The sequence below is a fragment of the Alosa alosa genome, chromosome 1 (assembly GCF_017589495.1).
Source record: "Alosa alosa isolate M-15738 ecotype Scorff River chromosome 1, AALO_Geno_1.1, whole genome shotgun sequence".
Classification (NCBI taxonomy): domain Eukaryota; kingdom Metazoa; phylum Chordata; class Actinopteri; order Clupeiformes; family Clupeidae; genus Alosa; species Alosa alosa.
In genome coordinates, this window is record NC_063189.1 from 28,462,103 (window position 1) to 28,477,274 (window position 15,172).

Sequence of the window (15,172 nt, forward strand, 5' to 3'; positions counted from 1 at the left end):
GATACTTCAGTGTTTGTAAGTACAATTGAAGTGGAGAGTTCTGGTTCAAATCTGGTTCTGGCGATAATAGATTATCTATTTTGATTTATTCAAAATACCCAAATTCTGTACTTTCTGTACAAATTATTGCATATTTCATTAGATAATGATTCATTCACTAGCCTATGCATAACATTTCAGCCCATTCATCTGTAGGATATTCCTCTATAGCAATGGACATAAACCAGCTAATAAAACACAAACAGCTACCCCAATTACAATGCTATCACATATTTTCTCATTCTAGGGACACCTTGTAAAAAATCACTATGATACTTATTCCCCTTGAATGGTAGGCTACCTATTGACCAAAAATCCGCCGGCGGTACGATTACCCCCCCCTCCCCCCAACATTCTAAATCAATTGTATGCACCATATTGCTATAATGTTATACACCATTTGAAAGCTTTGACTCTGGGAATCCAAAAATGACAACTTTTTCATGTACAATCTGTATAGTGCCTTCAGATTAATCGTATTATGTCTCAATTAAATTTGATCCAAAATGCCCCCCTCCCCCTCCTCCGCTTTTGATGCTACCCTGAGCTTTGGCTGCAGTGTAGCTGCAGCACAATAAGTAGATGCAACATATTGGGTACTGAAATATTCACAAGAATCCATAGAATCCATCTTCATGTTGTATTATCCAATGTTAGTTGTACAGATGTATTATCTTATACACACTCATTGAACCAACAAAGTAAATGCAAAAATAGAGACTTTTTTGTAATTATTCCATATTTTGTGTAGTCAGTCTACAATAAACATGGGTCAAAACAATCCATGAGGAATCCATCTACAGGATCAGGCGTAATTTAAAAGGAGGAAGCAAAGAGAGAAAAAAAATTAATAATAATAATCAAAACAGAAAAAAAACAAAATACAACAGAAAAAAACATATAACTAAGGCTTAGTCATTAAATCATATTCTGTAACACTGTTCAAAAGTTGTACTGCTTTCTTAGACTTCATATTTAAGGGCTTTTGTATAATAAAGGAAATCATTGTGGGCTTAACCTTTGAGTATTTACATTTATGTATAAAAACATTACAGAGAATAACAATCACATTGACTAAGAGATCATCATATCATTCACAGTAAAGAGTCCATATATAATGTCCTTTAAGTCAAAGTTATCTAACATAAAGGACTGAATTATGAAGGTCAAGCCACAAGGTTTTAACATAAACACATTCGACAAACAGATGCTCAGCGGTTTCCAGCCAATTACAAAATACACAATTATCAGTTTCAATCCCAAAGCGCCTTTTGATTAATTCGTTGGAGGGGTATATTCCATTCAAAGTTTTGAAATGTAGCTCTTTGGCCTTAGGCATTATGGGATATCTCATGTATTCAGTTCGCAAAAGCTGTATACGATTCTTTGTAAATACTTTTAAAATGGAATTTCTATATGTTAATAAGGGGTAAGGTTGATAAATAGGTTTCTAAGACATTTGTTGGAGAATCTAAAACTCTTAAAGGCACAACCTTCAACAAAGAGCTGTGGAAGGACAAATATTGGGATCTGAAATTATTCCTCTTATTAGGCCTAAAATAGACCTTTTTCACAGCAGCCATTTTGACATGAAAAAGTAGGACAACCTCAGGTGTTACTGATTATGTTAATGAAGTCACTGTTCAATGTGTGTATAGCACAATTACACCCTTAATTAGTGTAATTCCTAACACCTGGGTCTGCCATATTTTATGTAAAGAAATGGCTGCTGTGAAAAAGGTTCATGGAGTCAGGTGCATCAAATACAGAATGATATGTATCAATGTTGCAGGTTAACTCATACTTAAAACAAAAGCTTGGATATGTTAAAAGACATCCATTAATCAATTAAATGCAGGACTGACCAGATGCCTTTCTCTAGCCAGTCCTTGATAAACAAGGATGACGTCTTTACAGTAATGTATCTGTTGTTCCAGATAGGTGTGTTGTGAGGGGTAAATTTATGCAACCTGCTGATGGAAGAGGGATCATTTGATGGGCAGATTCTGAATACAGAAGTCACATTAAGAAAAAAATCTATCTGCCATACTCTTTTATTTTACGCTACACTATGCGCACGCCACACTCCAATCCAGTAGGCTGCAGTAAGGCTTTCGTACATCTTCTCAATGACGAGCTGTACAACGTAGAAGAAGATAAATTAGAATTACACACTGCCACTTTGGTGACATTGGCCTGATACACCTATGTACATTGCAGTTAGATTTACTTGTGTGGTATAAACCAAATCTACAATAATCTGGGTTACGATGAATATAATTAAGGCCACGTTTTTTCGATTCAGTGGATTGTCCTCATGGCGGTAGGTTTATGATCAGTTTCTTATATCTTTGTGGTCTCCTGTTAGCATATAGCAAGCCTGCTAAGCAAGTTGTCAGCCGGGTAACACGAGTCCGTCTAGAAATATTTAGAAATTGAATGCAATATTGCGTTTGTCCATTTATTAAGCACGCTCATGTAAAACATTGGTCAGATATCATTGCCTGTGACTACTAACGTAACGCTTATTTTGTAATGTTAGTGGACTGGAGCTGATTAAAGAGTAAAAAAGTGTAAAGAGTGACAGGTCTTCATTGATAATCCGAGTGAAATAGTTTGCAGGAGCAATTCATTAATTAAATCAAAGAAACACACGCAATGAGGTGGAAAGGAAAAAAAACTATTTTCCAGCACTGGCATAATTTCTGTGTTGTGTCAAACAACGCTGCGATTTTGATGCGGGCTAGAAAGGGTTAATTTTTAATGGTTCTGAAACATCAAGTAGGCTAACTTTGAAACAGGCCAGGAATAATTTTAATGATTGTTTATTGTTACAGCAGAGGTCTTGGAAAATCCCCATCAGTGATTCCATCTCTGCAGCAAACTGTGTGTGGATGGGCACAGTTACATATGGGTGCAGAGAAGAGGGTATGTCGGAATGGATCACTCTTAACAAAACCTGAATATGCCGGAGTGTTCAAGCAGTCGTTTTGGCAGTATCAGCAGATCCGCACTGTGAAGAGAGGCACCGAATACCAGCCTAAGAATATCAAAAGGAAAAGGACCCATGGCTGGATCAAAAGAATCAGCACCAGAGGAGGAATTGAAGTGATTTTGCGAAGAATGCTGAAAGGACGAAAGTCTCTCTCTCACTGAGAGCCATCAGAATGGACTAACTAAAGGCAATGTTTTAAGCAGTGTGGACTAAAACATGACATTGCCCTCTGAAGGACTGAACATGTTGTCTCAAGTTTGATGTGTTTGGTTGGAAAGAGGACGCATCTACATTTTTTTGTGATTTATTCATTATTGACGAATAAAGACAAACAGATCAAATTAACCAAAAAGATGTGACCTTCGTGTCAGTCAGACAGACAGGCAGAAATCTTAAACAGGAATTATTATTTTTTGGTAGTTATTATTATTATTATTATTATTATTATTATTAAAATGATTATATCCTATATATGGTCAACCTTAGCATTTTCTTGTATCCTCTGAACCATTATTAGGAAATCCATAGGGTCTTTACATACTGAAGAGCTAAAAGCTCCATGTAAAGAAATAGGATATCAGGATTTCACCTTCAAATGATCTCTCTACACTCTCATCATGCCTCTCTGAAATTCTGATGGACTTTTACAACATATATGCCTACATATAGTTTTTTGAGTCTAACTCAAGGAACTGATTTACCGTCAAAACCAATATCAATCACAAATCACTAACAAAAACATCACCAACAGAACAGCCTTCAATAGCATTTCACTGGACTTATCAAGCAGGCACCTTCCTTCATAGGCGTTTCATTGAATTAGGCCACAACACCTCCACAAGGCTCAACAGTGGTGTCTGGCGTCCCAGACTCACCCCCCCTCCACACTCATGATGGGTCCTCTACCAACAAATACAGACAACGAACCAAATCAGACAACACAAAATCACCAACAAAGCAGCCTCTGTGCACAACAAATAGGCTTTACTAGCAAGTGAAAAGGTAAGTTTAATATGTTCATAAAGGAGCCACAGAGAATGGTTTCTACTAAGTATGCCCGTGCAAATAATGTTAACCATATGTGCCTATGAAAACCAAAAATGTGTACTGTCGTTTATGGGCTCTGTGCACTAGCTTACTTGAAGTCAGCAAACCAGTTTCCTGTTGCTGTCAACAAGCACCTGAAGATGAGTGTGCTCACCAAAAATCCTTCCCTCTTTATTTTGTGCAGCCACTGCTCTTCATGTAAGTTAGTGCACAGAGCCCATAAATCCTTATGGAAAATTCCTGCCTGAATGCTATACAGAAAGTGCCTCTTGATCTTCAAAGGGAACGAATATTTTACAAGAAAACTCATAATTCCAATAATAAGTACTAATATTGAAAAATAAATGGTGCAAAACTAAATTACTATAATCCACAACTCATGTAATTTAATTTGTAGGAATATAATCAAGGTAAAAATGATGTTTATTATCCCAAAATAGGTGATAAACAGGCCAAAGGTTAGGTAAAGAACACGTCATAAACTCACCACTTGAATATTTCCCTCTCCAGACAGTAGTTGTAGCTGTTTTACCTCTTTTTACTGTCTGTGGTGTTGCCCTGTTCAGACAAGGGTGAACACTGCTAGCTTACTAGATGAACCAGTTGGTGCCAGACAATTGCATTAGTCTACCTGTTAGTTAGCAAGAAATACTCTTATTTTTCTGGTTGTTTCATTTTATGAAACACGTCAACATTGAGACGGCTTTTAGAACGTGGCCTTTGAGAATCTCTGATAGCGATGACTTGTGACGTTAGCTAGCGAGCTAACGTTAACCTTCTGTAGTCGAATAACCACGTTACAGTTAAGTCAGATAGCACTTCCAGCTAAGTCAGCTAGCACTACCTAGTTATTATGATAGCGGCCAATACCAAAGATCGTTAAGGATTTAACAATCTTTGCCAATACTTTGGTCGTCACTCGTCAGTACTAAGTTTTCTTAATACTAGTGGTCATTGGATCAAGCTAAGTTAGAGGTTTTCGTTTGGCATAGCTGATTGGGTTCTAAGAAATTTGTTGTATGTGGCGGTGTTATAGATAACGTCAGCTAATGTTAGCTAACGTTACAAATGCTAACTGGCTGAATTAATGTGATAGTCTGCGAGCGTTGCCTGATATAATTTTACGACAACAGCTGAAATAGCCAGCTAACATAAACAGAATCAACGAGCCATGGATAAGGTAAGTTAACCAACGCCTCAGCACAGCTTTCTTTGAACATTGGTTAAGTTCATTTTCAATTTGAGAATCACAAACTAACGTTTCACAGAGTTTCTCTAATGACAACATCACATTATGTGGTCACACAAGTTAGCTAACGTTAGCTTGCTAACGTATTACGTTAACTATTATGTTTACGTCTTAAGGAACTGGTTGGCGAGCTGGATATGCTCCGAAGCTAACATTAACTAACTGTGGAAGTTTAAGGAGGCATTGTGCGGAACAATACACATGGCAATTCGGCACTGTACGTTATTGATTTAACGCTAACCCTGGAATTAATCTCGAAATGTTTACTTGTAAATTTTAATGTCATCTAGAAGCTATCATGCAAAATGGCATGTTAGTCTCCTGACGGAAACTGCCTTGGCTAACTTAAGTCCAATTTCTGTTTTGCCATGCTACAGAAGAGTACTATTATTAGCTAGCTGACTGTTTGTTGTTGATAGGACAACGCGTAGTTACAGGGCATTTCCGAATGTACTTCTTTATCATTGGTTACAGTTTACTTCTAAGGTTATGTTATTTAAACACCACTTTGCAGTTTATCTATATTTTCCATAGTGCGTACGTGTGTCTGTAGCATGTGTGTACCCTTTTACTGTCTTTGGTGTGCACCTGTGTGGCTTAATTATATGTATGAGAGTGTCTGCCTATACACATTTCTGTGCAGTGCTTCACTAAGTCAAGTCTGCAGCAACAAAATTTGGGCGACTCACACATTTGTCTATCCGTATTGCACAAGGTCATTACATTTATATTTATCCACTTTGCAGACTGTTCTATCTGAAGCGCCTCACAAAATGAGGAACAACATGTAAGCTATATTGCAAAGGTGACTTTAGGTAACAATAAATAGTACCAGAGTATAAGAGTGGCGAAGTATAAGTACTAGTCAACGTGAAGGTAGAAGGATGGAAGAAAAGGAAATGCATGGTAAGTGCATGTTAGTTAGGTGTGTTGGGTTTTTAGATGTGTTAGGAGAGGAGGTACTCTCTGAAGAGTTGGGTCTTCAAGAGTTTCTGGCCCCTGCTCTGGTTGTTCATCCCACCAATTGTATGATGAGAATTGTCTGGATTGCCTCGTGTGTAGAGGCGGTGGTGCTTGATGGTGTTCCTTGGAGGAACAAAACGGTCGAAGGGTAACACGCCTTTATGACCGCGTTTAGGTAAGTGGGAGGAGACCCAGCAATCACTTTGTATGCAAGCATCAGTGACGAATTTGATGCAGGCTGTTAAGAGAAGCCAGTGGAGCTCAAGGAACAGCATGAAAACGTGTCTTATTGGTTGATTGAAAACCAGATGCACCACTGCGTTCTGGACCATCTGTAATGGCCATCTGTTCACCGCACAAGACAAAAGACTTGGAGGAGAATGTTACAGTAACCCAGACAAGAGATAATCATGGTCTGTACCAAGAGCTTGGTGGCTTCTTGGGTGAGGTATGGTCTGATTTTTCTTTTATATTGAATAATACAAAGTGGCATGATGGGGCGACATGTAGAGGTGACATGGTCAGAAACAAGTCTCAGGTCATCAGCCATAACACCCAAGTTTCTTGCAACTTTCGTAGAAGCAAGAGCTAAGGAGTCCATTTTGATACTGATGTGGCGTTGGCCTATAGGCTAGTTTGTTTGGCTGGGAAGACCAGCATTTGCGTATATATTCTTGGGCTCATAAATAGACCCAAGGTCTTGAACCCGGGTCTCCGGGGCACTAACCCTGTAGCTTGACCGCAACGCCAAAGAGCCAGGCCCGTTGGTATGGTAGTCAGGACGCCACACACACACACACACACACACACACACACACACACGCATGCACTCAGGTAGACTATTGAGAGAACCTAAAAGTCTCAAATAGCAATTCACAAAGGAACACATGGGCCCCCAGCCTGAATGGCCCTTACTAGCAGTCATATAGGTTTTGTCAAACAATGTTGCATCACTACCACATTCTTTAGATGTATGCCAAATTTGCACACACAAATGCGCACGCACACACACACACACACAGTCAATCTCTCTCTCGCAGACACACACACAGTCAATCTCTCTCTCACACACACATTTACACATACATGTTTACAGATGCACACATACACACTCAACCGGTTTACAAGCAAAAACACATGCACACACAGGCACAATAGTTTACACTGGTCTACACACACACAGATTGTAAAAATCTAGTCGTATAGCACATCTCTCTAAGACTATTGAAAGGCTGTTTAAAAATGAAAAAGAATTTCTCTTGAGGAATGACCTCTTTGACCCTAATCGACCTGGTTTTTAAGGTGCATTTGACACAGTCTACCACCCCATCCTGCTATCCATGCTGTCAAACATGGCCATCACGGGCAAAGCGCCCCCTGGTTTATATCGTACCTCACTGGGCGATCGTTCAAAGCGACATGGATAGGACAAACGTCCGCATTTCAATGCCTCGCCACAGGGGTGCCCCAAAGTTTGGTGCTGGAGCCCCTTCTCTTTGCCATGTACACCACCTCGCTGGGCTCGATCCGCTCAAATGGCCTCTCATATCACTGCTACGTACACAATACCTTCTATCTATCTCTCACAGTCTCAACACACATCTTGTATTTTCTCTGATTTACACATGGATAAGGAACATCACCTCCAATTAAACTTTTCTAAGACCAAACTGCTGGTCTTCCCAGCCAAACAAACTAGCCTATACGCCACATCAGTATCAAAATGGACTCCTTAGCTCTTGCTTCTACGAAGGTTGCAAGAAACTTGGGTGTTATGGCTGATGACCTGAGACTTGTTTCTGACCATGTCACCTCTACATGTCGCCCCATCATGCCACTTTGTATTATTCAATATAAAGAAAAATCAGACCATACCTAACCCAAGAAGCCACCAAGCTCTTGGTACAGACCATGATTATCTCTTGTCTGGGTTACTGTAACATTCTTCTCCAAGTCTTTTGTCTTGTGCGGTGAACAGATGGTCCAGAACGCAGTGGTGCATCTGGTTTTCAATCAACCAAAAAGACACGTTTTCCTGCTGTTCCTTAAGCTCCACTGGCTTCTCTTAGCAGCCTGCATCAAATTCGTCACTAAAGCTTGCATACAAAGTGATTGCTGGGTCTCCTCCCACTTACCTAAACGCGGTCATAAAGGCGTGTTACCCTTCGACCGTTTCGTTCCTCCAAGGAACACCATCAAGCACCACCGCCTCTACACACGAGGCAATCCAGACTATGTATAGTGCCAAATATATTTAGTTTTCTGTCGTAGCAGAGTAATTAAAGCAGAAAATCTATAAGGAGGTAAAATCAGAGAATTTTTCCTTGACACAAGAAAAAGTGACAAACCAATTAACGATTACCACAATAGTGGGTGATAAATGTAAGTCGACAACTAATCCATTAATCGATTAATTGTTGGAGCTCCAGTTCTGTATTCCAAGCCAATGATGGGCTATGTTGCAGGAAAGTTGGAACCCAAGGCCATTATTTGTAACAGTGACTATAAATGGTGCACACTTAATTTACTAGCACAAGTGTATAGTCGATATATAAAAAGAAGCGCATTAAAAAATTACATTTTGGGTGAACATTTGTGTGGTTCTGGTTTAGTGTTTTGGATGGTGGAATGGTTTGATATTTATTATCGTAAGCATGCTAATTACCAACCATTTCGTTTGAAAATTCTTAACGATATTTTTTAATACTTCAGAATAGCATTTGCTAAATGAACCTTACATTTTCAGTAGCCATAGGTGTGTAGATTTGAACAAAATCTAGTTTGGTTCTTACCGGGGCTTTTACTGCCTGAAATATCCGATTTTGTGTACCACGCTCGGAGTTTAGTGCTGGGCTGGTGGGTGCATATTCCCAACCTTCTCAGGGAACATCAATGGTTAGCCCGAGAATTCTCGTTGGTGCTCCACGGAGCTCCTTACAAGACTGTTTACAGCTCTTCGAGTCACGGTAAAATGTAATTTTTGGTACATAGCTAATTTACATACACTTATGGTGTGGGTGCTTGCGTTTCTTTAGGAATCCGCCGTCACATGTGTGACACATACACGTAAGAGGTTGGACATACGTGACAGTTGGTAATTCGATGGACGTTCCGATAAATGGTTTTATATTAAATGGCAATTACCTTATGTTTAATGTGTAATTGTGTGTTTTTTGCTTTCAGGCGGATTTTTTAAAAGGACTGCCCGTGTACAATAAAAGCAACTTCAGCAAGTTTCATTCAGATTCAGTGTGCAAAACGTCGGTAAGTATTTGAGGTGCACAATTTTGTATTATACAGAGATCATTTAGTTTTTTCATGAGATTGTTTAGAGAAGTTCTAATTGACTAGCATGGAGTTGAAGTAAAAAAAAGGCCTGTCTGGTAAAAGGAAGCTGTGATTTTGATTTAATTCATGAAGTAAAATTATTTGGTGATTTAGACTAGTGATACTTATCTGGGCCTGTACACAAAGCATCTTAAGGGTAAAAATAGGTACTAACTTGCCAATTTAAGAGAAACTCCTAAAAATGAGATGCATGTCAGTCCTAACTTTGGGACTTTTTGTACTGAGAGTAATTGGCATTAAAAGTAACACATAAGTCTAGGAGAAGTGTGTGCAGATCTGTCCTTATGATCAGCTTTTTCCTGTCCAGTAGTGATGGTGTGACATGTGACATGCACTCTATGCATTCAACCAGAAACTTTCTAATGAGGAGACACAGCACTCAAAGAATCTCCCATAGAAATGTATGGGGTTAGTTCGTAACGCAAACAAGGCAGTCGTCTACACATATTCCGCCCCTTCTGCCGCCCAAAGTTGACATGTGAATACATCATGCCAATCATGTGATCTCGCAGCTGGAGCGAAGTCGGTGTGTCGTGATTTGTGAAGCATTGCGCATGCACAGTTGTATCCGAAATAGATGTCCAATAAGTGCCCAAAAAGCGTTGCAATATGGCCGCCGAGTGGAGGGACTTGCCTATAAGGACTTTGAATCAACATCCAATGCCTCAGACCATTTTAATAAAATAAATAAATAAATAACCCGAACAATGTTGGATTTATACCAGAGTTTACATTTGTAGATGTGACAAAATACCTCATTGACAAATTATGAGCATTTTAATGTATGGCAAGCAACAGAAACGGTTCAGATATGAACAAAGTTAATCAAGATTGCAAAACACAACACCAGTTTACATAGCCATATTTTTCTGTTATGTCCTGTAAAGGATCTGATTTTAGCTAGGATGCAATTCATGAAAATTGGGCACTTCTGGATAAGTTTTTGATTTTTGGCAGGGTGTTAGGTATAGGCCTAAGGTTTTCAAAAATCCATGTATACAAGTTGGGGCGGCCCCCCTAGTGGCAGTTATCCATAAAATCCAAAATGGCCCCCGCCGAAAAGAGAAAAGGTTATATCTCAGCTTCCTTTAGTCTTAAATTGTTGTATAATGTATTTTCTCTACTTTGTTTGATACAAGGAATCCAATTTTGATATTTTCTTATTTTAAGTCCATTTCCATGTAGTATTATAGTCATATTTAGCTCATAAACTGTCAATATCTCTGAAAAAGTCACATTGAAATACTCAGGTCCCTAGACCCATATTTTTACCTCCAAGGTATGCTTTTCTTTGTTGATTGGACAGGTCACTATCACTATAGTGTCAAAAATCACATGTTGTGACCAAAAGGACCATTGTTGAGGCCTTAAATAAACACAACTTCAGAACTATGCCACAGTGAAAAGTTAAATTAGGCTTTTCACCATGTTAAGTAAGGGATAATGGACGACACGGTGGTCTGTTCACAGAACCTAATGCACGGTCGAGGTTGTAAAACGGCCCCGACACGAAGCGGAGGGCCATTTAAACCTCGTAAGTGCATTAACTTCTGTGAACAGACCACCGTGGAGTCCATTATCCCGCTTATTCCACTGTTGCCACTTGCGTTGTGCTAATTTCCCGTTACAATTTAAACGTTTTAATCGCTAAACTGTCTTGTTTGTAGAACTACTTTCTTCCGACACATATCAACTAATTTCTCAACTTGCAGGACAAACTGCCGTTACTAGTTCTAAATGGATGGTTGCTACGGCCAAAGGCCAGTCGTTAGTTCTCTCTCTCCCGTTGTCAAGCGGGGTGATCCCAAGATTCTGATGAACTTTAGCTTTGAAACATCGCTATTTTACTTAGCCTGCTGTCATCCATCTAGCTAAAAGCCACCTCCGTCATATGCTACAATGTTGCCATGTTCTGAACGCCTGCATTTTACAGCTTGGATCCAACGTGACAGTTCATTTAAACTTCACAACGAAGTTCGGGCTAATTAATATACAAGTGTGATAATGGCCAAAAAAATGGATCTTCTTCATAGGTGTGCAAATAACATACGGTTAATGGTCGTTCTAAATTTTGTAGGACAATGGGAAATTCAACCAAGCAGTGGAATAAGAATTAATATTATATTTTAGTCAAATAACACAAAAAAACAATTCCTACTTCATGTATTATTCAAAGATTTTTGGTTTCACTCTTCATCATTACAGCCTCCCTCACACTTGCACAATGTGGTACAGTCAGTGTCCAGCTCAGTGGCACTTACAGTTGCCCATACAGGCAACCACACAGCTACAGTTGAGGAGGAGTGAGCATCCCTTGCTGGCATCTTCCAGATCTGTCCAAAATGGCACCCAGACTTTGGTTCTGTCATTCCATTCCCAACCCCACTCACTGGGGTCTGGAACCTGAGTAATATTTCAATGTGACTTTTTCAGAGATATTGACAGTTTATGGGCTAAATATGACTATGATACTAGATTTAAATGGACTTAAACTAAGAAGAACATATCAAAATTGGATTCCTTGTATCAAACAAAGTAGAGAAAATACATTATACAACAATTTAAGACTAAAGGAAGCTGAGATATAACCCTTTCTCTTTTCACCGGGGGCCAGTTGGCCACCCCAACTTGTATCCATGGATTTTTGAAAACCTTAGGCCTATACCTAACACCCTGCCAAAAATCAAAAACTTATCCAGAAGTGCCCAATCTTCATGATTTTTCACATATTCCTTCCCAGCTATATTGCCTTTTTGCATTCATGTTATAATTTACTGCCCTCTTATGGCCATAGTGGATTATTGTCTCATGAAGCAAAGATGATAATCCAATGCTCAAAGGTCCTGCTCTCCCCCCTCTGCTTGAGAAGCCCCGGCAGTTCCGATGACAAAAGCTTGGGTTTGCTAAGCAGAGTGAGGGCTTGCCTCGCACATTTGGTCTTTTCAAACAGAAATCATATGCGGGAGAGAGTGGGTAAGTGAGAACAGGTTATGAGATGCATGGAGATGCATTCAAATGCCAGATGTGAACTGATGTATTGATCGGATCACAAGACATGTTAGTGCTGATTGTGAACAGCTTTCAAGACCAACTCCCAAACAGGAAACAGGGATTTCTGTCAATCCACATGACAAGTTAATGAAAAGATATCATCTCTGGTAGTAGTTTGTAAGGGATGTAATACATCACCAGCCAACCAAGTAAAACTACCCCCTCAGTGCTGAAATTAAAATTGTCCCTACCTCCTCCTGTCTACACAAACATATCTTCATACACATGTATCTTAGAAAATATATTATAATCTGCTGGCATATTTCATTCTGTCTTAATCACCATGGTCCTTGCAGGCAAGCTTGTGCATGAGACTTGAAATCAGCTGTGATGACAAAGTCTTTCTCTTAGCTTAGGAGTTTTCTTTCGAAATGTGTCTCAGAATCTTTTGTGAGTTGGATTTAGGGGGGGGGGGGAATAGTGAAACTTTTAGTGTGACTTACAAATAGGCTACACAGAGTGGAACCAAATTTAATTTGTGAGTTCCATGCTGTGGTTTGTGGTGGCCTATTTTTCTAATGCGTTTGATATGTCTGTTTTATCCTCCTCACCTTTCACATTCCAGAACAGGAGACCCTCAGTCTACCTCCCAACACGCGAGTTTCCCTCAGAACAGAGTGAGTGGCATACGAGTGAACAGGCATTTTGCATGAGCTGATCAAGTCTTGGGGCATGTCTGTCAAGTCATAGGAAATGAATGTAGATAAAAAGTTTCAAGTTTAACACTGTCAGTTGTAAATGCTTCTCATTTAGGAAATGTCAATCAGATTCTGCTGATGTGTAGTAAGGTCTTCTAATGGCTAATTTACCTTTAATGTCTAGCCTACATGATAGTAATGATAGGTCAAGCTTTTAGGAAATGATTAGATTAGTAAGATTCAGCCAGCAATGGCTTCTGTCCTTGCCAGTCACTTTTTAAATATCATGTTCCTAGCTTTGTTAGTAAGAAACAATCAACTATGACCAATCAATTTCATTAGCCCTGATTTATTGAACATTTGGTTATGCTTTTGTGTTTGACAGTCATTGTTACTGAGAAAACAAACATTCTATTGCGATACCTTCACCAACAGTGGGACAAGAAAGTAAGTCAACATTTTGGCAATGTGTGGATCGCTTGAATAAAATCCTCCCCTTACCTCCCTTAAACTATGACTAACAATATGTGTATTTCACTCCTGTGATTTTCTACAGAATGCAGCTAAAAAACGGGAACAGGAGCAAGCCGAAGGGGAGAGCCCTGCTCCTCCAAGGAAAATCGCTCGGACTGGCAGCCGGGAGATGAATGAGGACTCCTAAACTTTTTCCTGCTCACCATGTGATCAGCTACAACCTGCTGGACATGTGGCTGTTCAAGGATTAACAAGCACACAGGCCAAGACAGCAGATACAGACAATTGATAAAGTACCGCTTGCTTTATCTGAGATTGTGAAGTTGGTTTATTTTTGGAGATTTCATTGTGTTTCCTTTTCTTTAAGTGCAAACCCATTACAGCTGTTTATTCTCAGTTGTCTTGCAATGGCTGAGTTTTCTTGCGTAGTGGCAAGATCTGTTGACAAGCTTTGTCTTCAGCCCTTCATTGGCTGACGACACTTGCTTGGCACACTGTAATATTTTTGTCTTGATCTCATCGATTCAGTAATTTATTGAAGTCTTGAATAAAGTACTATTCTATCAAGTACACACATGTGGATTTAAAATACTGAAAACAGTGTTGCTTGAGTTTACATATCAAGTGTTATGGTCTTGTCAGCTTCAGCTCTTGGGTTTTGTTCGAGGCAGATATTACTCTGACATATTCAACTCTGATGTTATTTAATGCTATATTCTCTCTCATAGCATGTTTTGATCATTGAGGGATGTGCACACACACAATACATGATGATGAGCCTTAATTAAATAATTTGAGTAGTCTGTATAAATAGTATTGAATGGTAAATTTGTACAGAATTTAAATGTTATATGGGAGAGTAGATCTGAAAAAAAAAAAAAAAAAAAAAAACTTTGTGTCTCTGTGTGTACATCTGTGGTGAAGATCCTACGAAGCGCAAATCCAATGGAGGTTTGCGGACACTCCACTTTTTGTCTATTTGTTATAGACCTTAAAAGTTTCAGTAGCATGCAAAACCAGAGTGCCACTGCCAAGACTGCTAACAATAGTCATGTCCACTCTGTGTCTACCTGTCCAAATTGTTTAAACGAACATGCATCATGTTTGCCAGGCCTTTGGTGAAGATGGTCAAGCTTCTAAACCCACTTAATTTCCTTTGTCCTATGTACATTGACATTGTAACAATGTGTTGACATTATTGGATTTTAGGCATATCACAATGTATGTGTAGGCTGCATTTATCTAACATTCATAAATCACTGATTATTCTGGTCGGCCACAACAAGATCAGGCATTTGTAAAGGATTTTATCCGGCCATACTTATGAGTTGGAATTTTTAAATAAACATGCTTTATTTTGTCATCTTT

General features: G+C 39.2%; 1 protein-coding gene and 1 long non-coding RNA gene across 2 annotated transcripts; one reads left to right on the forward strand and one right to left on the reverse strand.

Annotated features, from left to right (window-relative positions):
- Positions 1 to 739: 739 nt before the first annotated feature.
- Positions 740 to 4,656, reverse strand: LOC125295664. Its single transcript, XR_007193684.1, has 3 exons — positions 4,569 to 4,656; positions 3,829 to 3,936; positions 740 to 2,176 (listed from the first exon to the last, which is right to left on the reverse strand). It is a non-coding gene; the product is annotated as an uncharacterized LOC125295664 (long non-coding RNA).
- On the forward strand, positions 4,646 to 15,172 carry LOC125295658 (DET1- and DDB1-associated protein 1-like). Its single transcript, XM_048245010.1, has 5 exons — positions 4,646 to 5,261; positions 9,477 to 9,557; positions 13,258 to 13,309; positions 13,716 to 13,777; positions 13,887 to 15,172. The coding sequence occupies exons 1-5, from the start codon at positions 5,253 to 5,255 to the stop codon at positions 13,989 to 13,991; spliced, it is 309 nt and encodes a 102-aa protein (XP_048100967.1). The 5' UTR covers positions 4,646 to 5,252; the 3' UTR covers positions 13,992 to 15,172.